Source organism: Cottoperca gobio, chromosome 7 (assembly GCF_900634415.1).
Source record: "Cottoperca gobio chromosome 7, fCotGob3.1, whole genome shotgun sequence".
In the NCBI taxonomy this organism is placed as follows: domain Eukaryota; kingdom Metazoa; phylum Chordata; class Actinopteri; order Perciformes; family Bovichtidae; genus Cottoperca; species Cottoperca gobio.
In genome coordinates this window covers 10,415,337-10,438,544 of record NC_041361.1, presented here as the reverse complement: position 1 = coordinate 10,438,544, position 23,208 = coordinate 10,415,337, and the positions used below count along the sequence as shown (strand labels likewise).

At 42.7% G+C, this 23,208-nt stretch overlaps 1 protein-coding gene across 1 annotated transcript in view; it reads right to left on the bottom strand.

The window, feature by feature from the left end:
- The window catches only part of kmt2d (lysine (K)-specific methyltransferase 2D), a 32,357-nt gene extending 12,547 nt beyond the window's left edge, over nucleotides 1-19,810 (bottom strand). Inside the window, 40 exon segments of the mRNA XM_029435267.1 lie at nucleotides 2-234; nucleotides 355-421; nucleotides 514-595; nucleotides 1,053-1,176; nucleotides 1,719-3,562; nucleotides 3,764-3,903; nucleotides 4,435-4,611; nucleotides 4,696-6,321; nucleotides 6,439-6,489; nucleotides 6,800-6,873; nucleotides 7,013-7,251; nucleotides 7,424-7,493; nucleotides 8,209-8,367; nucleotides 8,481-8,555; nucleotides 8,644-8,662; nucleotides 8,664-8,725; nucleotides 8,835-8,970; nucleotides 9,071-9,192; nucleotides 9,617-9,739; nucleotides 9,831-10,001; nucleotides 10,112-10,297; nucleotides 10,392-10,433; nucleotides 10,567-10,676; nucleotides 10,884-11,048; nucleotides 11,860-12,041; nucleotides 12,148-12,252; nucleotides 12,364-12,477; nucleotides 12,595-12,708; nucleotides 12,834-13,648; nucleotides 13,791-13,910; nucleotides 14,140-14,441; nucleotides 14,525-14,703; nucleotides 14,858-14,972; nucleotides 15,099-15,270; nucleotides 16,165-16,327; nucleotides 16,432-16,541; nucleotides 16,690-16,892; nucleotides 17,031-17,142; nucleotides 17,387-17,472; nucleotides 19,652-19,810. Coding sequence (XP_029291127.1) covers nucleotides 2-234; nucleotides 355-421; nucleotides 514-595; nucleotides 1,053-1,176; nucleotides 1,719-3,562; nucleotides 3,764-3,903; nucleotides 4,435-4,611; nucleotides 4,696-6,321; nucleotides 6,439-6,489; nucleotides 6,800-6,873; nucleotides 7,013-7,251; nucleotides 7,424-7,493; nucleotides 8,209-8,367; nucleotides 8,481-8,555; nucleotides 8,644-8,662; nucleotides 8,664-8,725; nucleotides 8,835-8,970; nucleotides 9,071-9,192; nucleotides 9,617-9,739; nucleotides 9,831-10,001; nucleotides 10,112-10,297; nucleotides 10,392-10,433; nucleotides 10,567-10,676; nucleotides 10,884-11,048; nucleotides 11,860-12,041; nucleotides 12,148-12,252; nucleotides 12,364-12,477; nucleotides 12,595-12,708; nucleotides 12,834-13,648; nucleotides 13,791-13,910; nucleotides 14,140-14,441; nucleotides 14,525-14,703; nucleotides 14,858-14,972; nucleotides 15,099-15,270; nucleotides 16,165-16,327; nucleotides 16,432-16,541; nucleotides 16,690-16,892; nucleotides 17,031-17,142; nucleotides 17,387-17,435 — 8,952 coding nt within the window. The 5' untranslated portion in view covers nucleotides 17,436-17,472; nucleotides 19,652-19,810.
- Between the last annotated feature and the right edge of the window lie 3,398 nt (nucleotides 19,811-23,208).

Here is a 23,208-nt window from a genome sequence, read left to right as displayed (position 1 = left end):
CCTGGTCAAGCTGTTTCTGAATTTTGCTCTGCTCTTCAGTTACCAACTTTAGTTTCTCTGCATCTGCCTCAGCAAACTCCCTGCCAGCCTTCTTAGCAGTGCGTTGCTTAGCACACAGTGCCTTGCGTGATTTGCGGTGAACTCCAATTTGTTCCTCCAAAAATTTCAACTGCATTTGAAGTAACTGCTGGGTGTGAAGAAGCCATTCTTCATATTGGTGCTGTTCTGCATCATCTGTAACAGAAAGGTATAACTTACCACAACCATTTAAGAGTTTGGGGACAGCAATATAACATTTCCTAATGACTAAATACATTATTAACAAGAGGCAGTATAACAGTAGGCATAACATACTGATGATTCCTTGCACAAATTGGGGAGGGTTAGGTCTTGACTGGGTAGGATCACTTGTTTCTCCCTCCTAAACATAAAAAGAAAGCATTTAAATTAATCAGCTACATAAGACTTCAAATGAAAGTAAATTAATAATTACTGACAAGCCTGGGAGCATACCTTTGGAGGTCCAGATGTAAGTTGATTTGGATCTGTGCCCGGGGCAGAGGAAAGCCTCTGAGCAAGCAGAGAAACTTGTTGCCTGAAGAGAAAACAAATCAGAAAACATATTACTATAACTGCAACGTATTGAAGAATGGTTTGTAATGACATGTCGTTTCCAAACCATTGAGCAAAAAAGTAGCAAATTAACTTGATGTTACAACCACTTGATAGGGGTCTTGTGATGATAATAGATAATATTAGGATAATATTAATACTAGGGGGAGCATGACTAAGTTTTTTTTAGTTTTTTTAAATCATAAAATGATTAACTGTTGGAAGTGCGAGGATATAATAGTTACAAGTTTATCTGGCTGTATTAATACAAGACAAGGTGGCTAAACAACTTGCATATGCAGAGCCTAAAACCATTGGTGACCGATGTCGAAAGGGTATGTTTGTTTTTATAAATACAGACTATAAGACAGCCTAAGCTAAAACTTCCTTCCCATTAGTTGGATATCTTGTCGTATAAAAGTTTTATACAACAAAAATACCTGTTAATGCCAGGGGGAACAACCATTGGATCCTGTGCCAACACTCTCTTGATACCCTTAAGTGCCACCACCTTTGCCTTGGCAATGGGATCCATGAGGTCATCAGTAGCAAATTTGTCTAAATCTGCAATAAAAGAATAAGAATAAAAGTGGTTATAGTATGAAAATAACATCATTACGTAGGGCGATAACAAGCACAATAACTACTTTTGTTGAATGATATATTGTACAAGAAATAATTGTGATAAAATATGTTATAGCCATTTATAGATTAATAATAATAATAATAATAATTAGCATAATAATTCAAATATAACCTTTTAAAAGAGCAATGAACTTTTAATTCTTAAAGAATATTCAGACATTGGATTTAAAATATGAAAAAAAAACTAAAATAAAAGACTATAATAAATAAAATAGAATCTCGGGCTCTGTTAAACAAAAATGTAGTGTGCAATGCCCAGTCTTATAATGGGAGGGAAAACCCTGCAGTTAATTCGGGCATCATGTTGGCTAAAATGTTGGTAACATTCTTATGTAAACAAACATGTATGTAAACGCAACAGGCTTTATTGAGGTGAAAAAAAATTATTGCGGTCATGTATTGTACATTAAGTTGATAACGTAATTATCATAAACCTTAACTTAAAATAGCCTAGCACTTACCTTTATCTGGGAAGAAGTTGTTGACCAGAGGTGGTTTTACCCCTGGCTGCGGTGGATGACTGACTCCTGTATGGATCCCTGGCTGCCCCATCCTCACCATGGCTTGCTGCTGGGCCATGTTCATGTGAGGTGGAGGTGCCATTCCAGTTCCCATTATTCTTTGCTGCTGCTGCTGCTGCTGCTGCTGCTGCTGCTGCTGCTGCTGCTGCTGCTGCTGCTGCTGCTGCTGCTGCAACATGTGCGGAGAACGGGGAACCATTCCTGGCTGAGCCATCATTCCTTGGGGTGGTGGACGATGGTGATGTGGCAGCATTATATGTCCAGGTGCCTGTGGGTTTGGCTGTTGTTGACTTGCGAGGCCAGGAAAATGAGGCGCCATAACTCCCTGGTGGAGGGAACTGAGCTGCTGTTGCTGCTGCTGCTGCTTCTGTAGTTCCTTCTTCTCGTGCTCCAACAGATCCTGTATTAGAAGGGGAAGCTCACCATCTAAAGAGCTCTCTACCTTTGCCAAATCAACAGCAGGGGAGTGCTGTCCCCCTACATCAGGCAGCCCCAGCGGATCATCACTAATATCTGCATGTGGAGCAGCTGAAGGAAAAGGCAATGCATCAGCTTGTCCTGGCAGGGGGTACGGATGTCCCCCTAATCGAACTGAACTGAGTGAAGCCGACTGGTTTTCATGTTGTGCAGGCTTGGAAGATGGTGTGCTCCCACCAAGAAGCATTGACACAGCCTCTCCAATTTCATCTTTCACCACAGTCTGTCCTGGATGCAGCAGAGTCAGACCTCTGTCTTCTATTTTGATCTTGGAGGTATCAACAGTTTCTGCAGAGGGTGGCAGTTGGGTAGCAGACCCTCTTGCAGTGGAAGCAGCTGTTGTGAGACACTTCTGCCCTGGCTCCGCTTTTGTTTTTCCTTCCACTTTAACAAGTGCAGATCCAGAGGAAGATAAAGGCGCTTCACTTTCTGCTTCCACCAACCGCAGCTGGTCTGAGAAGACATCTTTAGGGTCTCCTTGGTCCAGTTCAGGGTCAGTGTAAGCCAGCAGGTCAAACTCATCACTGTTAAGCAGGTCGTCTAGATGTGGATCATTGGTCTCAAGGTTGTCGAGGTTGCCCAAGTCATCATCTCCTTTGTCGGGGTCCAAGTCTAGAGCCAAATCGTCCTCATCCTCCACACCTCCATCCCCTGGGGCATCCCCAAGCCCCTCAAGGTCAGGCTCTGGCAGCTCCTCACTATTTACTGCCGTGGCAGACTGGTGCTGTGTGACTAGGCTTGGTTGTCGAAGATGATGCTGCTCAGTGCTTGGAATGTTTGGAGTGGAAGCAGCTGCCGGGGGCTGCAGGTGGGGCTGGTGTGTTACTGGGCCTGTAGACTGCTGAGGCAGTAAAACTGACAGCCCACCCTGCTGTAACCTAAGATGCGAGTTGCTGACCCCCTCCGTTTGAATACCACCAGCTTGACCTATGGGATGTTGCTGCACAAAAGGTGCTGCCATATCTTGCTGCGGGACAAAGAGACGTTGTCTGGGCTGGGGTCCACGGGGCATAAACTGAGGTCGTAAAGGTAGTCTCTGTGAGTTGTGTCTCAATTCAATGAACTGTGGTGGGGGTCCTTGACCCATTGGCTGCATGGTCTCTCCTCCATGTCCTGGTATCATGGTGTGAGGGTTACTCATGCCTTCCATACCCTGGATGTTGACATTAGGGTTGAGATTGTGCCTTATGCCCATAGCCTCTATGCCAGGCTGGGGGAACCTCCTTGGACCTGGAGCCTGGCCCTGCCACTGAGGAGGGAATGGTGGACGGACAAACATGCCCTGAGGTCTGGTGGGCCCTGGTGGCCTGAAGGATAGAAACACACAAAAGAAAAAATATAATTCAATTTAAACATTTAGACAATACCAAGCCTATTATTTTATTAACTTTTTTAGAAGGGCTGGATGGTAAATTGTATGGTAAATTACATAGTGGGCTTCTACCTGGATGTTAGTTTAAACAAACATTGTGATTATTTGTGAATCTATCTGTGGTTGAAGTGGTTACCTTAGTGCACTAGTATCCATAATGGCAGGGGTTCCTAAAGGTGGTGGGCGAATGAGCTTGTCCGCCATGCCTCCAACAGCCATGGGCATCTTTGCTGCCACAGAAGCCTGAGGTCCAGGAGTAGTGCCAGCAACACGATCCTAAAGGATGTAATAATGGCAAAAAGAGACAAAGATAACATTCCTTTAATTTGTAATAAACGGTTGCATTTATACAGTGCTTTTATGCCAAACTCTTTACAATTTGACTCCCATTCATCCACATGCTCCCACACTGAGTGAGGTAGTGAGTGACAAAAAAAAGGCCCTGATCTGACCATCTGGAGCAATTTGTGGTTTAGAGTTTTGCCTAAAGACACGTCGACAGAAGGAGCTGGAGATCGAACCACAGAACCCTGTGATTATGACTTACACACAGCACCCCCGCTTACTTTGTTACTTTTTCATTTAACTTTCACCAGCCAACACTGAGGTCAAAAAACACCCTCAGCTATAAAATGGTGCACTTTAAATTGTTTTTTTCATGACCTCTTCAGCAGAGCAAGTATTTGTTTGGATTGAACACATGCCATAAAAAGGCAACTTCCTAATTGCTATATCTCACTGTTGAGCAATTCTGTTGTGAAGATGTTATATTTGTGAGGTCGACGGCATATTGCTCAAGGTGCGTACCTGTGGATAAGGTGGTGGTGCTCTGTGGGCCTTGTCTTGTGTAAAGACTCCCATCTCTCCTCCAGACCAGCCAGGGGATGCACTGCCAGCAGCAGCAGCTGCAGCAGCCTCCTTCTCTTGTCTAATGGTATTTCTCTGCATTTTTTGTCTGATTAAGAATTCCCGTAGTCTCAGTCGCTAAAAAAGAAAAGAAGAAGAATGAATTAGCAAAACACCTAGGAAGTGCACAGCATGATTGTTCAATGACTGAAACGTTGATACCTGTTGGTGTTTCTCCAGCTCAGAGGGGCTAAGGCCTACTAAGGCAGGGTCCTGCACTGCTGAAATTTCGGGCATTTCTTGAGTGCCTGGCAAAGCTGGCTGATGAGGTGCGTCTGGAGGCCGAACAGCTTGCAGTTTGTGAGATCCAGAAAGAGGTGGCACCCTGGAGCTGAAGACGTCTGCCCCCATAGTCTGTTGAGTTTGTGGCTGTTGTTGCTGAAGCTGACCCTGTAACATCTGACTCTGCTGTTGGGTCATTTGGAAGCCTCCCGTGTTGGGGCTGCGGCTAAAAGTAAGAGGTGCTGACGGTTTACCAGAGAGAGGGTCCCCTATGGAACTGTTGGTGGGATGTGGTGGAGGCGTCTGGTTAGGATGAGGTGAGCTTTTGTAACTTGCTGTTCCCTCCGGTGCAACAGAGGGGGGACGGGGGGGTTTGTGGATAGTAGCAAAAGGGTCTCTAGATTGTGGCCTTGAAGGTGGCTGAGAACAAGGGTCTGAGGATTGGAAACGAGGCGTAGCAGGAGAATGGACAGAGTAAGCATCATTGGAGAGGCCTCCAGGAGTGTGGGGAGACTGAGAGCTTCCCTGGGAATTTGGGCTGGAGGGCACTCGAGGGCAAAGTTCCTGTTGAGCTACAGGGTGTCTCTGGGGTCCAAGAGAACAATTGTCGCCTGACTGTGGCCTGGGAGTCAGTGGTGACAGAGCGTGGGGGTCAGAGAAAGGGTGGGAGGGAGACTGCCTGTAGCCTTCAGAGGGGTGACCTGGGGATGCTCCAGGATGCGCCTCACCTTGGTGCATTCGTGGAGTCATAGGTGCCTTAAATAAACCATCCCCACACTCCAGCATCCCAGCAGGAGAGCCAGTAGATAGATCAGGTCTTCCAACTGCAGAGGAGCGTGGAGAAGGTGCACTCATATCAGCCCTGTACTGCCCTGTGCTTGCAGGTGAGGAAGCCACTGCGGAGGGTGAAGGGGATAAACCATATTCTGGCCGTCCCATCCCTTGCTGGATTCTAAAAGGGTCTCCATAGTGGGTATTGTGGGGTGGCGAGAATATGGGCGACTCCCCAAGCCCTGCGCCTCTTGAATGAGGACTTTCTGGATGTCCGAGGGACTCCTGGGAGCCCTGCTGTGATTGTGGTAGATGACCCTGTTGCTGCTGCAGCTGTGATCTGAAGTAGGGGTCAACCTGCTGAGCCCGTCTGGGGGTTCCAGGAGTTCCTGGTTGCATGTCAAAGGGGCCAAGACTGGCTGGCCGTCCCTGAGGAGGACCCTGTGGGCCGGAAGTGGAATAACCTGAGGAAGAGGCCTGTAAGGGGCTGGCCCCAGCATGGGAGAAAGGTGTGGTTGGGTGAGAATGAGAATGGGGTGACTGAGGAGGAAGCTTGGCCAAGGGATCTGTCCGTATTTCAGCTGACCCGGGGGTCCTAACAGGCCCATCTGAGAAAAAGACAGAGGATGATCCTGAATCTGGAGGGAAGGGAAATGGGCTTTCTGCAGAGCTGGGCTGGGAAGAGATTGACGTAGAGCCTGAAGGTGGAGGGATCTGGAGGTGTAAACTGGGCCGTTCTGTCTTCACACGCACTCCCTCCGTCTTGACTGGCCTGCACACCTGACTCTCTGCCTGCTGTGGGAAGAGAAGAGGAGAGTACGGAGGAAGCATGAACAATCTGCACTACAACGAAAGGTGCAAAACCTTGCATTCACGTTGATAATACAAAAAGGATTGTGCTACTTTAATCACCTTCTGTGCCTTGTTGATCCTCTGAGCTGCTCGGTTATCTTTGGCCTTTTGCTACAGAAAGAAATTAAATAAGGAAAAAGAATATTAAAAATGCAATTTAAAATTCTGCATAACAAGAAAATATAAGTTGTTTTTTTTGCTGAGCATTAATATAGTAACAAACTGTTTGCTATGTACAAGATATAGTGGAGCAATGTCATCCTGAGCAGAAAATTAAGATCGTGTGTTTTGTAAACAGTTTCTCTGTGCTATGCTTAGGTAGCCGGTACATTTGAGACATTGTGTTACAGGAGAACTGCAGGAAACTATTGTTGAGTTAATACAAAATCAAATCAAAAAAATTTTTTTAAACTGAACGTACCAGATATGGAACCTTGTCAGCTGCCGACACCTTCCTCCAGACCTTCATGATTTGCTTACAGCGATTAGCCCAGTCTGTGACAGGAGAAATAATTAAAAGGCTGCTCAATATGTAACAAGAGATATAAACCTTACTTTGAAAAGCATCAGGTCTAATAATTAGGACTAATAATAGGTTGTGTCCATATCGGTATAGTATTTTTTCCACACTCACCTGGGTAGTCCTGTTTGAGAGTGGGAAAGTTGGTGTTGGCATAAAGCACAGGGGAAATGGTTGAGAGTTCTCTCAGCTCCTCATCTTTCTCCCAGCGTTGGAGACTGCGCTGGTTGTAGGACAGCCCATCACCCTCTGCCTCAGTGGGTGTCGGTGGGGAGGAAGGAGTTGCTGGGTTCGAGGGATTGGCCCATGGGCTCTCCTCACTTCCATCTGGACTGAAGAGTCCTCCTCGCTCCCTGTACACCACACAAGACATGTTATAGTCTTTCATGTGTCAACAACAATGGAAAAAAAATAAGTGTGTGTGTGCGCTTTTCTACTAGGATCTACAACATGAGTTGTTACAGAGCTACAAAGTAACAGTTGTTGTAAAATATAATGCACAAGGCAATTGAGTATTATTCCTACCGTATATCAAAGAACGGTGACTGAGAGAGGCCAGGAAAGGCATCCATCATTCCAGCTGAGGGCAGGGACCCTGCAAGTGATTTTCAATGTTTGAATGAATCCCAACCAAACTTCGCATAAACCTTACTTGCGTAAATATTTCTTACAAAGTCCACAGTCATACAACAAATATGGTTTTGAACTTCTAACTTTTAATTAGAGCTGCATCAATTGGAATTATCTTGGCCGATGTCTGATTTTTGAAAAGTCTGACCTGCCGATTGTGATTTTTTATAATTGACAGCATACAAACACGTTTGTAACTTTAATAGAAATGAAATTGTATGTTCATAAGTATATAGTCAAATATTTGTTATCCATCTAAAACTACGTAGTTATTTATACAAACCATTTATTAAATCAGTATCTATTTAGAAGAATGTAAAAGTGTGTGCATTATATTATATCCTACTCCCGCAGCCAGCGGTGTCCACACAGTGCAAGAGGAGAGGAGAGACTGTTGGCTGCTGGCAGAAGAGCCGGTCACTGCGATTACTCTGAGCATGCTGCATGGGAATGAATTACAATATAATATATTTCAATATATGTCTTGCTTTTTCCCTGATTGCTAGACGCTTTTTAGAAATAAAGTCTAGCGAGAAAGTCAACACGTTGGCATTTTGTGCGTTTGTGTGACTGTGACTATAGTCCGTTACTGTCTGCGCCGCATCTGAGAGTGATCGATCGATCAGTGCATCTCTAGTTTCAAAGACATGATTATCATGCAGACATGTCCTTGTACACACCTGAGAGGAGAGCTCTCTGCGGCAGAGCGCTACGATTGAGTTCTCCCTTACTGCCCTCCAAGATGGGCTTCATGCCCCCCAAAGAGGAGCCGTCTGACACTCCCAGAACCTTTCTGAAGAACTGCTCAGAGTCCTGACTCTCCACCCCTTGCGGAAGACCTGTCATGCAAGGACAAAAGCATGTAAGGTATAGCGTTACCATCAGGTATTAAATCTTTCTCTAAGTTAATGTTGCATACAGTATAGACCAAAGTATCCTCTCAGGGGACTACCTTCAGTTTTTTCTGCATCAGAGTCATGAGGATCAGTTGACACCTGGTCCTTCAGCGATGAGGATGGTGCAAAACCTAAAAAAATTATAATTTTAAACCAACCTGCAATTACCTCAAGACCATGACAATAAACCAAAAGCAAAGGTTCCAAACAGACACTCACCTGCACCTTCTCCCTGAGCCGGAGGGACAGTCAACTGCTTCTTGCTTGAGAAAAAAATGATCCTTCACCACACGATCCTCAGCTAGTGAGAGAAGCACAAAAGGTCAATAAGGTACTAACCTTTTCCACACCCAGTGTCACAAACAATTTGCATAGTTTTCATATGTTATAGGTCAAGTTAGTGTCATTACCCTCTGGGGCAGTAGTTTTGACCCCTGGCAGTGCTGGTAATGAAGGTCGGACAAGGCATGCGCCTGGCCTCTGCCCCGGAGGTATCATCACAGCTTTCTTACTCAGGTCTATTAGCGTCTTCCCAAAGAAAGCCTCCTGCAGAGAATTATCAACAATTTTAGACATGAACATTATGTACCCGGATACCATAAGTTTCAAAACTGTTTATAGCATGGGGTATAGAGAGATTTCAAACCTGGAGATAAGCTGGGAACATGTCCTCAAGTTTGCTCTTCTTCCGTCCTCGACGTTTCTTGGCCTGTTCCTCGCCCTCCACTGGTTTAGGATCCATTATGTTATCTGTGTCAGGATGAGGTCCTACACATATAATCATGCAATTCAGTTTCCCAAATGTACAATATTCACAAAAAACAAATGCAGTAACGCTGCACCTAGTAAAGGAAGGATGATGAGAGGGCGTTCAGACCAAAAACAGCCATGTGTTAAAAAAAGCAAGAGTTTGCATTGGTAGATGACATGGCATTGAGGCAAAAGTTAAGCCAGGATCAACTTTTTATGTCTTAATGAACATTACTTGTTTTGGCCTGAGGCCTCTACATTGGCACCCCTGCTGTGTGAATGGAATGGCATTTTTTCGTGCGAGTCTAATGCCAGCCTGAAGGAGGTTATATGTTCAATAACTGTTGATGTTCTTAAGTAAAGCACTGAACCCTCACTCAGTATTTATTAGAACATTAATGTTAGGTGAAATTAAATTCTACAGTCTGCTGTTGTCACCAACCTTCGTCAATGGATCTCTCAATTGGCTGTCCATCTAATGTAGTCTCTCCAGCCAACTGGGCAAAAAATTCTTTCTTCATCCGTGTGTGACACTTCCTTTGTCGCACCATGAAGCCTCCAATTCCTGGTACAATTTAGAAATAAATATTTGTTAATATTTTGTGGATACTCAAGAAATCTTTGTGAGTTGTTTTGTGAAATTCTGGTTAGTTTACCAGGCCTGTAAGGTTTCCGCTTTCTTTTTTTGCTATCATCAGTCTCCTCTGCTCCTCCTTTGAGACCCTCGCAGTCAGCCATGCCTTCAGCGCCTCCCTCTGCCCCTCCTTCTCTGTCAGGGCTCCCAGGGTTCTCCATCTTGGATTCACACTCCATGGGCTCCCCACAGCCTAGATATACAAGATAACATTGAGATGAGTCTTACATTAAAACAAAAAAAAGGGCAAAACCCCCCTGAAAAATATTAATACACCAATGGATGAGCGGAAAGTGTGCAAACCTTTTCCATCCTCCCCTTCTTCGACCTCCCTCAGATCCATTCCATCAGGGCCTCCTTCACAACACAGAGTGCCGAGCCGGGAACGACGCTGCCGTCTCTTGTGTAGAGGAGACATAGAGATGCTGCGAAGCAGGGACATACCCGACTCTGTCAACCACACACCCTCCAACCGGTAGAACTGGGGTTCTGTAAAGTGACATTTGTAAATATGAGTGACTTACAGTAAAAGCAAACAAAGGATGACCATGAGAATAAACATGATTGAACAAAATCCACTCACCTGGCTCTTTGATCTTTATTGAAGCCATAATGGCTGACTCTACTACTGTGAACAAAGGCAAAAAGCAGGTAGAGAAAGCCAAATCATGTTATCAGCAAATACGAGAATATCCTGTGTATATTTTTTGAAAGTGTAAACTTTGAGTGTTCAGTTCCGTTTTGAAATGGCGTCTTACCCACGGGTTTTGGAACATATGCGCTGCAGGATGTGCATGCAAAGCCCTCATCAGAAGCTTGTTCCACCTCATCCTCTGTGTACAAACTCTCACAGACAGCATGGACCCATCTGCACAGGCACACAGAAATAAATACATTGATACACGTATTTTTCATAACAAATCACACCGCAAATCAAAGATGTTATAGAATAATTCATGATATGAAAAATACATAAATAATCCATTCCCCGCTCGTCTTCATTAGCTGCAGTCTCATGAATACCTCAGTTCTGTTTCTGGCGTGTGCGTGTGTAGTTCTAATGAGCAGTACCCACCGATCGCAGTACTGACACTGCAGCAGCAGCTCCTCCTCCATGAAGTTCTCTCTGCATACTGGACAAGTGACGAGGCTGGCACAGGGGCCACAGTGGGTGTAGTTGTTCTGCCACTCACAGTGGAAACCCGGGGTGTTGGAACCACACTGCACACAGCACACACACCTGCACAGAAATAGTGAAGCACTTTGTAACAACTATAGGGCTAATCTTCAACATTTATAAAACAAAAATACAGAAACCATTTTAAGTGCTGCAACATTGTTTCTGTTGCTACAGAAGCAAAGGGAGGCAGAGTGATGGGCCTCTGAATTGCTAATGCAGGCTGTGTTATGTGAGTATTTTACATAATATGCAAATGTACATGTATTAATTTCCATTTGGCCCCATTCAAAGCTACAAAGCTGAATGAAACACTGTGCTCTTATGCTATATTTCCACTGCATGGTACGGCACGACTCACTCGTGTATTGGTTTTACATTAGAAAAAGTTGTGGATAGTAATCCCGTTACTTTTTCTGGTACCACCTCGGTCGAGGTTCCAAGCAAACTGAGCTGATACTAGAAAGTAGAGTTAAAACACTGCAGACCACTGATTGGTCAATTGTCAACAGCACGACACAGGACTTGCACAGACATGCACTTTTTAAATAACCAAGCTACTGTCCATAGTGGCGGCAATGTTTTAATTCACTCTACCCATTTTTATTTTTATTTTTTTAATGTCAGCCCGCAAAGCTACGGCATACAATTCAAAGTTCAGATGTTCTTCTATTTGGTTGCCGATGAAAGGATCCGGCGTGTGTCGCGTTTAAAATGATATAACAGCAGTTTCACGCGGCGTCGCAATGATGGTCAGCTAAGAATCCCGCCTACACTGAGGGGGTACTATCCGCAGTGGAAAATTAAATGGTGAAAAGTACCAGAGCCAAACCATGCAGTGTAAATTAGGCATTATAGTAAACATTTTTCTTACCATTTGCACTTCCAACCACCCTTGGGAACATTGTGCAGGGGCGGGTCCAAGCAGTAGGTGTGATAGCTGACATCACAGTCATCACATAGCAGCAGACGGGAGGGATCCGAAGCCTTTCCACACATCTCACACACAATACATTCCAAACAGCGCCAACCCTTACGGAGCATCGTCTTGGTGATCTACAGAAGATATCAGGTTTAATCTATATGGATTTTGTTTTTAAATGCATTGATGGAAAAAAAAAAAATTCGAAAAAAAGGATAATGTAATAATAATAATCCTTACTTTGCTGTTCACACAGTAAGGATGGTAACACTGGGCACACTGAGCACAAGCCAACAACTGCCCCTCCGCACCCTTTCCAAAACTGCCACACACGACACACATGTCCTATACAAACAGGAGACAATGAGACGGAAAAATAAAAGAGACGAAACAAAGAGTATTTGCATTGCATTTGAAAGTGTCAACTGTAATGTTACAGTACACCTGGAGCTGTACCTGAAGCAGGACAAATTTATCAGTGTTGGAGAAAAGAACAACTGTGTTCTGCATGGTGTCATCTTCCTCCTCTTCTTCCTCTTTACTTATTCCAGTGTCTGTGGTCATGCTTAGCTGTGAACAAGGAGATAAACAGTTATAAACCAAATTATGTAATTAAATGACAAATTATGAAAAGAGTGATTATGACCACATTATAAAAGAATGTAAAAAAAGTAAATTACAGCTCACCAAGAAAGCATCAATGCAGGAGGCCATGGCTTTGAGGCGTGACCTCCCACCACGCCCTCTCCCTCCACCACCTCCTCGAGGTCGACGCTTCCCAGGAAAACTATTGCTTCGCCCCTACAAGCCGAGGAGAAACCATTTCAATGTCAAGTCGTGTTGTGACAATGCTTTCTTAAAAACAACTAGAGTTAAAGCAAAATGTCCAAAGCAAACATAGACCAACTTGTAAATGGTGACCTCACCTGTTTGACCCGTGAGCGGCCTGGGGATCCTCTGCGTTTCGCCTTCTCTCTGTCGCTTCTGAGGGGTTCGAAGGGAAGCGAGTCATCAGTCTCAGTAAGCAGGTTATCTGTGTGTGAGCGGCCAGCAGGTACAAGGCCAAGCTCCATGGAGAGCTGAGCATCTGGTTCTCCTGGAGAGCCCAGAAAGCCACTGCTGCTCTCATCTCCATGGCTCAAGTAGGACATGTCATCCAGCAGAGAGTCCGGCTTACAGTCTTGCTCCTGTGGTTCCTGTTTTATGTCCTCATTCAGTCCTTCACCTTTCATTTGCTCATCATACTCTTCATCATCCTCCTCCTCCTCAGAGTGAGTTAGTAACCTCCCCTCCATTTCCATAGAAGAGAGGAGGGCCTCTTGTGTGTCTACTGATAAGGAAAGAGGAGAAGGAGATTGGGGGTCCTGGCATGGACTTCTTTCCTGCCTATTATCCATGGGCAAATGCTCCGTTTTGTCCACAGAGGCAGGAGAAGCTGGTAACTTTGGTGGATCCTTACTGAATGGTTCTGTGATAGGAGTGCCATCAGAGTCATTGCTTAATAACTCTGATGATACTTCTTGTTCCACTGATGGAGTGGCCTCTAGCTTCTCCTCCTCCACCTCCATATTTTCAGGAGCCTGCTGTGACACCAGTGTTGGTTCTTCTTTAGGGTTGTCAGCCTCCGTCTCTCCTGTGGGGTCCTGGGAGGGGGTGGCTTGAGTCACCTGGCTGACCGCCTCTTCTGCTCTCTCTTCATCAGCAGGTAGACAAGAGGCCCTCTGTTCTTTTGTTGCACATTCTACATTTGAGTTTAAGGAATGGGTGGTTATTAGTGTCAACGTTTCTAAATCTATCATTAGTTACGGCACACCATCATACAAATAATAAAGTACTGCTTTGTGTTCATTTTCAAATATGTGTACAGTGTGTTCCGAGTTTACCTGTGGACTCAAGTGGAGCAGCGAGCGCCTCAGAAGTCAATCCTTCTGTTGCTACCTGCGGCTCGTCCTGCATGATTTTCTCTCCAATGACTGTTGTCTCAACAACCGCAGACTCCACCCCTTAAGCCAAAAGTAGTTAATTTTCAGAGGCACATAACTCAACTTCATCAAATATGCTGATCTACTTAAAGTGCTACAATTAAAAACAACAAGAGATGGTGAAAAAAGTTGTTTTTTTATGGGCCAAGAAGCAGTCATAATAAACAAGGTGCATTCTTTTACTTGTCCAATAAAAGTCATGACAAGCATGTCTCGTAAGCTTTGTATTATGTGTCAGACTCAGACTTACCTAAGTCCATGGGTGTCTCTTTATCAGTTGTGGCTTCATCCTGACCCATCTCGGATGTGCCTCTGTCTCCTGGTGTCAGCTCTGATAAGTCTTTGTGCCTTTCTGTCACCAGGTTTGCATCTGTTTGGATTGTCATCTCCACCAAATCCATGTGTCCTTCAGTCTCCTCAGACGCCTCTCTGGTTTGCATCTCTGCTGTGTATGGTTTAATGACAGGCTGCTGATGTTCCTCCTTGCAAAGCCGGCAAATGCACTTGGCTTCAGGAAGCTCCTCCGGTAAAGCACACTCACTGTGCACCCATCTAAGACAATAAAGATATTTAATGACAATATGAGCAACAAGCCCACACAAATGAACGCTATTGCGCTTCAGCATCAAACTAACCTGCGGCACATGCTGCAGCATTGCAGAGTGACAGATGGGTTGGCAGTTTTGCTGCATACTCCACACACAGAGCTGCGGTGACGCTGGCAGCCATCGCACACGGTGTAGTTGTCGAACCACTGGGCCGATCCGGGCAGCCCTAGTCCATGGACACCACACTCCGTACATATGCGACATCTCTGACAAAATACAGATAATAGGTGTAAAATGTAAACCAATGATGAAAGAATCACATGAAAAAATGTCTCTTTCAAATATCCTGGTAAAGGTTCCGTTTTTAAAATGCAAGTAAACTTTTGGGAGGTAGAGCCATTTTCCTCAAAGGTGACTTACTCTGCATTTCCATGGGTCAGAGGGAAGAGAATCCATGGCTGGTTGGAGACAGAAGGTGTGGTAGCCCTTATCACAGGCATCGCATACCAACATTTTGGAGTCTTCTCCTGGTTGTCTACAACAATGAAAAATAAAGACCTTAATTTTAAAAATGGAAAATAAAGCTCAAGTAAAAAAGATAAATGTGTTTTCTTTTCTTTTTAAAGTAGCACTAAATCTGATAGGTTGCAGTTTGACTCACCTGCAAGTCTGGCACACTTTACACTCTGGGCACTGCCATCCTGCCCGCTGGATGGGCGTGGCACCAATCTCCAGACAGGCCGCATGATAATGTTGGCCACAACCCGTACAGAACAGCAAGTCTGTGAGCTCCCCTGCTGAGTCACACACTGCACACCAAGACTCCTCACCTGCTGAAAAAAATAAATGTTCAAATACATGAATGGTATTAGCACAATAACCACAAGATTGGAAGTGAGTAGACACTTTTTAAAAGATACTTGGTGTTTCGTTAAGCAAAGCAAGTATTACTTTTTGAAACTCTTTCAACATTTTAGCAAAGACAGATTACCACGGATTCCTTTTTCAATGTTCAGGTTACGCAGGCAGATGACGTTGTATGACAACAAAGAACATATAAATGTACAGTCCACAGTAGATCAACCAAAATCAGTATGGAGCACACAATTTGTCTTACAGGAATTCTGAGAAAGGGTTAAAGTAAGTAAGTAAAGCTTTATTTATATAGCACTTTTTAAAAACACACAATTACAAAGTGCTTCACAGACACACAATATAAAACAGAGATCTATACAAATGCTTGCCTATAAAAGATGGGTTTTAAAAGCATTGTACTTGTTTGATGATGTTTGAAGCTGGACATCATCTTTGTACTTAGGTCTTTCGTGAAGTTGACGATCGTTAAACTATATATTGTGAAGCCCTGAGATATTGCACTCAGGGATTTTTTAATTAGTTGAAAGAGTATCAGCAAAAAACTGCCTTTTGTGTTTAGTTCAATTTTTTAAATACAAGAATGTTGAAAATCACTTCCTTTTAATTCTACAATTTGGTATATTTTAGCAGTATATTGAAATCAACAGAAAAGCAGAATTGAGTATACTTTAATACAAGTTATAACAATAAATAATATTGTTATTGCGATAATCAACAATGTTATAGCTTTTTTTTCTTAATTCCTTATATCATGCAAACCTATTTGTAATGTGTGCTTAGCACACGCCTTGCTATGAGCATGCCCTAAGTAATGACAACGCAATTTTGACAAAGATATCTGGTTCTCTTACCCAACTCCTCTGCCTTGTCTATGTGCTCTGGACAAAGGAGGACCAACTGCTTCATGGACTGGAAGGATCCACTGGCTGCCGAGCAGGGGAAGTGGTAGAACCGCGAGCAGCCCTCAGCATGGCATTGAATGGTTGCACCCAGTCTTTTGCAGTATTCGCAAAGCTGGAACAAACCAATGATAACAACAAGTAAGATTTTGTGAAGGAAGCCTGTTAATCCCTATATTCTCCCCTGATACCATCCAATCCAAGTCTATGTGAACTTACCCGCTGTGTCCCTGAGATAACGGCCTTATCCACGTTCTCCAGCTCCTCATTCTCCATCCGTTTAACTCCCTCCGACCACGCCGCACACCAGTGATGAACCAAACAACCCCCTGTTCATTATAAAGCACGACATCAGTAATTAAATTCTACACTTCTAATGTATTTCTAGTAGATGGAACCTATTGTACGATTAATTTATAAATGCACTTATTGAATGTACACAAATTACATATAATAGCAAAATGTTTTGAGTTCAACCTGAGTCGTCAAAGAATGATGCCAGACATGGGGAATCGGAAAATCCAATGGAAGACAGGTCATCATTCCCGGGCTGTGGCAGTGGGGGAGCTAATGGCTTGAGGATCGTCCGCTCAGAAGATGGCCCAAAGTGTCTCAGTTCCCGCTGTCCATGCAGGCTCCGCTCCACACAGTTGCAAAGCGCACAGGCTCGAACGCTCTCACTGTGGAGTCAAAAAACAAAATTGTTCAAAACACAAATAGAGATTTGGTTGTTGGTGTTGCCAACAATTCGCAGCTGGTTGAGATATAGACCACAACACTGTGGATAATATAATTAATGGTTGGAATTAATAACTTACACAGGTGTGCTAGACGAGGCTGCTGTAGCACCAGACAGGTCTTCAGTAGCAGGAAGGGCTTTGGACTCCTCCTCAGATGATACAAACTGCTTCGAAGGGGCATTGTCATCAGCTAGAAAATGAAAAAAAAAAAAAATCACTTTCAACCATGGAAATAAGTGGCTTTCACTAAACTCATATGTATTGACCTGCTATTCTCTCCTCTAATAAAGTATGTTTATTAATTTTTAAAAGTATTTTCTTCTCTTTCAGAGCAAAGACAAATTAAGATATTAATAATCTTCTTGCAGAATAGTGTACAGTCATAATGGATGACGTTTGGACATGGTGTAACTAAAAAAAATAAAAAACATTACCTGTTGGTTCAGAGTCATTTTCTTCGCAGTTTGATTTCTGCTCGTCCATCCCCCGTATTGATTTTGACCTCCTTGACAGAGATCTGCTATTTAAAAACATAAGTAGAATCAACTTGTAAATGTTAATCAGAAATACAATAGTTTAATAAAAGATTTCACAGCGTGCAAACAGTCAGTGGTCATTTTATCTGATAACTGGCTATACCCGACATCAGGTCTGTTATCACTGCTTAATGAATGTAGAGAATAGATCTGATAATGTTATGAAAAAATTAGTAAATGCATAATATTTATATTTCTGCAGATAAAAAAAATAACAGCTAAGTAGTATGTAGGTCCCCACATATCAAACATATTTTAAAATGCCATTTTCATTAGCCAACATATGTTTATCATCATAAACAAATGTATTCCAAAATGCATTTTTCTTTTCCACAACATAGTACACAGTAGCCTCCATACCTATCCAAAAGCACTTTTCACATAAAGACCAACAACAAACAATGCAACCAATTAAACATGGCTGTTGTGTGCTCACTTTAGATGATTTCCTTGTGTTAATCTGACTAACGTTAGCACTAAAGCAACCGAGCTTCCTCGCAAACTCATGAAAATAGCGCGAGCGTTACAGGAGACAGATCAATCGGAAACCGCTTTAACAATTCAAGTTAGCATTTACCCAGCAATGCATAATCCAAATCGGTGAAACTGCTGCGTGAAAAAGCACAAAATGATCAAACTAAAATGGTGTTTTCCCCAAATAAAACAACCATAAATCGGGATACACAAAGAAAACACAACTTCCGTATGTAGAACTTCCTGTTGCAGCGGAGCTCCTTTCGTGCAGAACATTTGTCGCTCGCTTCATAGTTCCGCTGTGAGATTCACGGCATTAACAAAAATAATACTGTGAAACGAACAACGCATGACGGGACGGGCTCACTATGTCTCTCATCCATACAGTTAATAATATGAAGTCATGTTTTTAACGTTAAAATGCCATTAATAGACGACATTAAAAAAGGAGCCAATCGGCTTCGATTGCCAGGGTACATTTTACTTATCACAGCCTTGCCAGTTTGTGTTAACATAGTCGTGAATCTCCAAATGTTAGAAAGCAATAGACAAACCCGAACGCAATGCGAGGCTGTGTCTCCCGATATAATAGGTCTTAAAAGACAATAAATGAGACGGTGGCTTTGAAATATAGATCTAGCTGTGTTTCGTCAGTTACAAAACAAAAACTGTGCCACCATACTCAGTAAATCATCCTCTGAGCTAACGCACACATTTCGACATGTTTCCTATTCAATCTCACTGAAGCAGCTGGGAGCAGATCCCAGTCCGAGGACGGGTGCGCTTTTCCAAGTGATTTTAACCCATAGAAGCAGAGTTATTCGCAAATTAAGTTCAGAATGCAATTCATTATAACACCAAACCAAATACAGTGTGTATGCATCTTTGTCAAAATTATTTAGAAGTGTTTTGAATGCCTGTCCAGCCAAAGCTCCAAAAATAAAAAGCAACATACTTACACTATTAACCGAACTTACACCATTTATGGCGCTGCATTAAAACGCTGTTTAGCAAACAGCACAAAAAACTGTTAACGCCATAATGCAACTAAGCGGACGGACTAAATTAATTTCTCTATGAAGCGTTAACGTTAAATCTTCGTCACCAACGTATTCGCTGGCAGCAACACTAGAAACGCACTCTCCTCTCGACAACAAACTAACGTCAAATTCAAGTCCTACAAAACACAACTGGTACTTTATTGCAGATAATGAAGACACTAAATAGGCGATGTCTCCAAAATGAAGTTCGCAACGTTCAAAGAAAAAGTGATGACATGATGGCTAAGTTAACGTCTTAACACCCAGCTAGCTAAGTTAACGTTAAAAGTGTTAACGCTACAAATTAACTTTCACGGCGAACGTATTTGTTCTTATTGTGTAATGTTAGCTAATAGCAGCAGCTATTTGGTTTATTGAAAAGGCAGAAGCTAATTATATTTTACAATAGAATTATTGCAAAGCTAAGCACTATTCCTCAATGTAAACACCGACTTCAAAGGGTCGGTTCTGTCCAGCAAATAGCCATGTCTGTGACCCAGCGACAGGCTGAAACGGAAAAGCTAACAACAACCAATGGTGACGTAGCAACAAAGTGTCCCGAAGAGGCAAAACTACGAGAAATACACTCAATCTCATGCACAGGCACATGTACTTCTAAAATGTCAACCGACTACTCCATGACTAATACCTTGAACACAGCCAACTTCAAACATAATTCAACCTAAAGTTAGCACTCAGGTAACATAGCTCGTTCTCCAGCAAGTAGACATCTCCATCTGGTCGAAGCTAACAGCTAAATGTTCCCGATAGCAGCGCTAACATTACCCGGTCTAAGGTCAGGGTTGATGTGTCTTTAGGTATGTCTGTTGCAAGAAGTTCAAAGAGGCCATAATAAAAACACGCTCACCTCACAAAAACAATATCGTCTCCTCATACATCAGCAAAATCCAAACCGCCACACAGCTTCCCAAAACGCTGATGGTCGCTTCATTTTATGTACCGGACTAACGCTGCGGCTAGCCGGCTGGAGGGAGAGTGGGGGAAGTGCACCTCGACGGAAGGCAGGCTGTGCGGTGCTGTTAGCTAGCTCCTTAACTAGATGGATAGTTAGCTAGCTAACCAGCAACTTGAGCTTTGTGTCGAGTGGTCGTATACTACCGGGGAACTATAAATCACTGAGACAAGTCTTCAACCAGTCCAAACAAAGGCGCCACAGCTTCATGGTGTGGATCCAAAAAGTAACCAGGCAGCTATCTGGCTCCTTGCTTGTGGATTTAGCTTGAATGCTAACAGTAGCTAGCTTCTGCTCTGTTCTGGAATCTCGCTCGCGAGGTCGTTAAAGCTACTGCAAGTTTGCACAAAATAGTGCATCCGAAAACTACAGCACAAAACTTTGTTGACACGACAGTAAATCTTTTTTTTTTTTAGTTTTAGTCCACTGCAAACAATCATCTATCTAAATTAGCAGTTCAACTTTGCATGGGTAGTACCCTTGTATGGGTCACTAGCATCGCTTCACTTCGCTGAACTGCGTTGCGTCTGCATACGGCTGTTCCGCCAAGTGGCTAGCGGCTGCTAACAGAGTTAGCTAATAACAACTACGTCAAAAATTAATTCATGCAAAATAACGAGCAAAACATGTGTTTTCTAACTAGATACTAGCACACGGTGTTACAGCTTTATTGTAGCGATGAATAACTTTGTGCAAATGTGATATTTAGCACACAGCACACGATTTTAACCTGAAGAGCGCGGACCACTGAAATATGGTGGATATTAGATATTAGGTCATTAGATTTTCGGATCCATGGAAGCCATTTTTCATTAGATTGTTATGATTGTAGAACAAAAGCTACGTTGACATGTCTACGGATGAATGCATATGTGTTGACAATCAAAAGCGATTTAATTGAGTTCGATTAGGCTCTTATTTCTTAGTGCAAATTAATTTTGTAATTAACATAACAGATGTGTACTGTGCCGTTCATCGTGGTTGCTAATTACTTATTCCGCCCCTGTTACTGTACTCTCCTACTGTTACTATACTGCTATGCATTGCGCATTTGGCTGGAATGACTGAGAGCGATTGGGAAGAGACTATTTTAAACTACCATGACATAAAATAAATCTCGACCGAGTTTTCGGCAGGTTCACTCATAATTACTTAAATGCGCCAGAAGACCTGGCGATTTGTAGCCTCATAGTTTTGTCTTATTTCCGAGGCAAATAGTTACCATCCACCTAGGTCCTAGGTGGTATTTGACATTTTGTGTACGAATAATCAAAATAAAATAACTTTAAAACTTGTATAATATTGTGTTAGAAATGTTGACATACTAAATACTTGACAAGTGTCAGTGTCAGACCTTTCCATTTTTAAATGATCAATAACTATTTGTTCATGTAATACATGTTCAAATCTGGTTTTCAACTAAGAATAAGTATCAATCATAATAAATACTGTGGGTGAACATAATGCAGATCCTATGGGGGGCGGGAATGAGAGGTGGGTTATCAATAGGTTGCCTTATCGCTGTGAGACAATCACAGTGGCATGGGGGACTCAGGACGGATGGGTTCAACAAAGTTATTCTCAATTCTTAAATGTTAGCTTTTAGTTAAACTACTACTGAGTGACTGCATGTTGGATCCTTATATTTTGCATATGGAAACTTTTGTTTTATTTTTTCAGAAAGTATGGAACAACCCAAAATACGTTTTGGTGCAAAAGTATTTTGTTCAGTTCTTCCAAATCCTCTTATGTGTATTCTTCTGAAATCACGACACTAACCTCCCCATGTCACCCTTTCATGGGCCACACTGTGAACAAAAAGCCTGACGCAGTACATGCAGTAACACTTGCCTGTCATTGGAATGATCTTGTGAACTTACACAAAATTAGGTTGTGTAACACTCTGCCCCATTGTGAGAAGGTCACACGTTTAATCCACATCAGCTACAGTATATCTTCTGTCATGCCCTAGAGAAAAACTGTTACTGGTAAGTAGCTTATTTTGGATATAACTCAACACTTATAAGTAGAAAGGAGCATCTGCTAAACGTCTCAAATGTAAAGGTAATGTTAGTGATCATACCCGAATGCCTGACAATACATTGTGTGCTTGGTAAGCAGTGAACGAGCACCTGCTGCAGGGGGTGATCTGCAGTTGACCCTGCACTGTGAAACGTCTCTGGTAATGCATATGTGCAGAGGCATCTTGAGGCCGCTGAAGAGAAGAAATGTTACAATAATTCCTTCAACTGGATAAATGCAGATGGCCCTCTAAAGCTTCATGCAACTAAATAAAGAATTGTCTTTCAAATGCGACCTGAATCTAAAACTTGAATTATGCTGATACAGACCTAAATAATCTAGTTTAAAGCACGATGGTGGGGAAGAGACTAAAAAAAATGGTATCATATTGACTTAAGTCTTGTGTTTTTTGATAATTGTTAATTGGATTAGACAATAAATAACTGTTTCCTAAAGTGTTATATTGACTGAAAAATAGCCGATTAAATGTCAATTGCCACTTAAGGTCAAGGTTTCTATCACATATGGAGTGAATATGCTCTATTGTTTGTGATACAGAAACACTTGATTTGTTTAGGCATGTGAGGAAAATTCTATAATGTTTGGGAAGATGTTCTGTGGCCTTCAATTATTTTCACATTCATTACACACCCATTACAAATATCCACTGATGCATCCTTCTCTTTTTCTCATTAAATATTGTCATACAAACAGAAGTACATTTTGATCAGAAAATGTGTGCTTCTCAGTGTCTGAATGTGGGGTGTGCAGGTTTTAATTTTGAAAATAGGTTATTACTAGTCCCCCTGACAGGATTAGTTAACTCCCCATTCAGCTTTAGCAAGATTGGATTAGATTTTGAGACTGTTTAAAAGGCAGGGACTGATTGGCCGATGGATGTAAATAGAGGGTGGTATTAAGAAACCAGGCTTTTCCTATTGGCCAGTCAGCGGAGCCGGTGCTTTCCCATCTGCCTCCTGTATCTCAAGGATAATCCCCTAGAATACCTCCACAGATGTTTACAACAGAACATAAACCTGAAGAAGATACTACAGTTTGGGTGCTCAATATTTAATATGTTACAGTTGTATACCTTAAAGAGCACAGGGGGGAAACAGTGTAGGATGCAGTTTGTGGTTTGTTTTCTTGTTATCCTATCTGTTTTTAGGTTTATAGTTCTGATAACATTATGTTGAGTCAAATATTTGCTG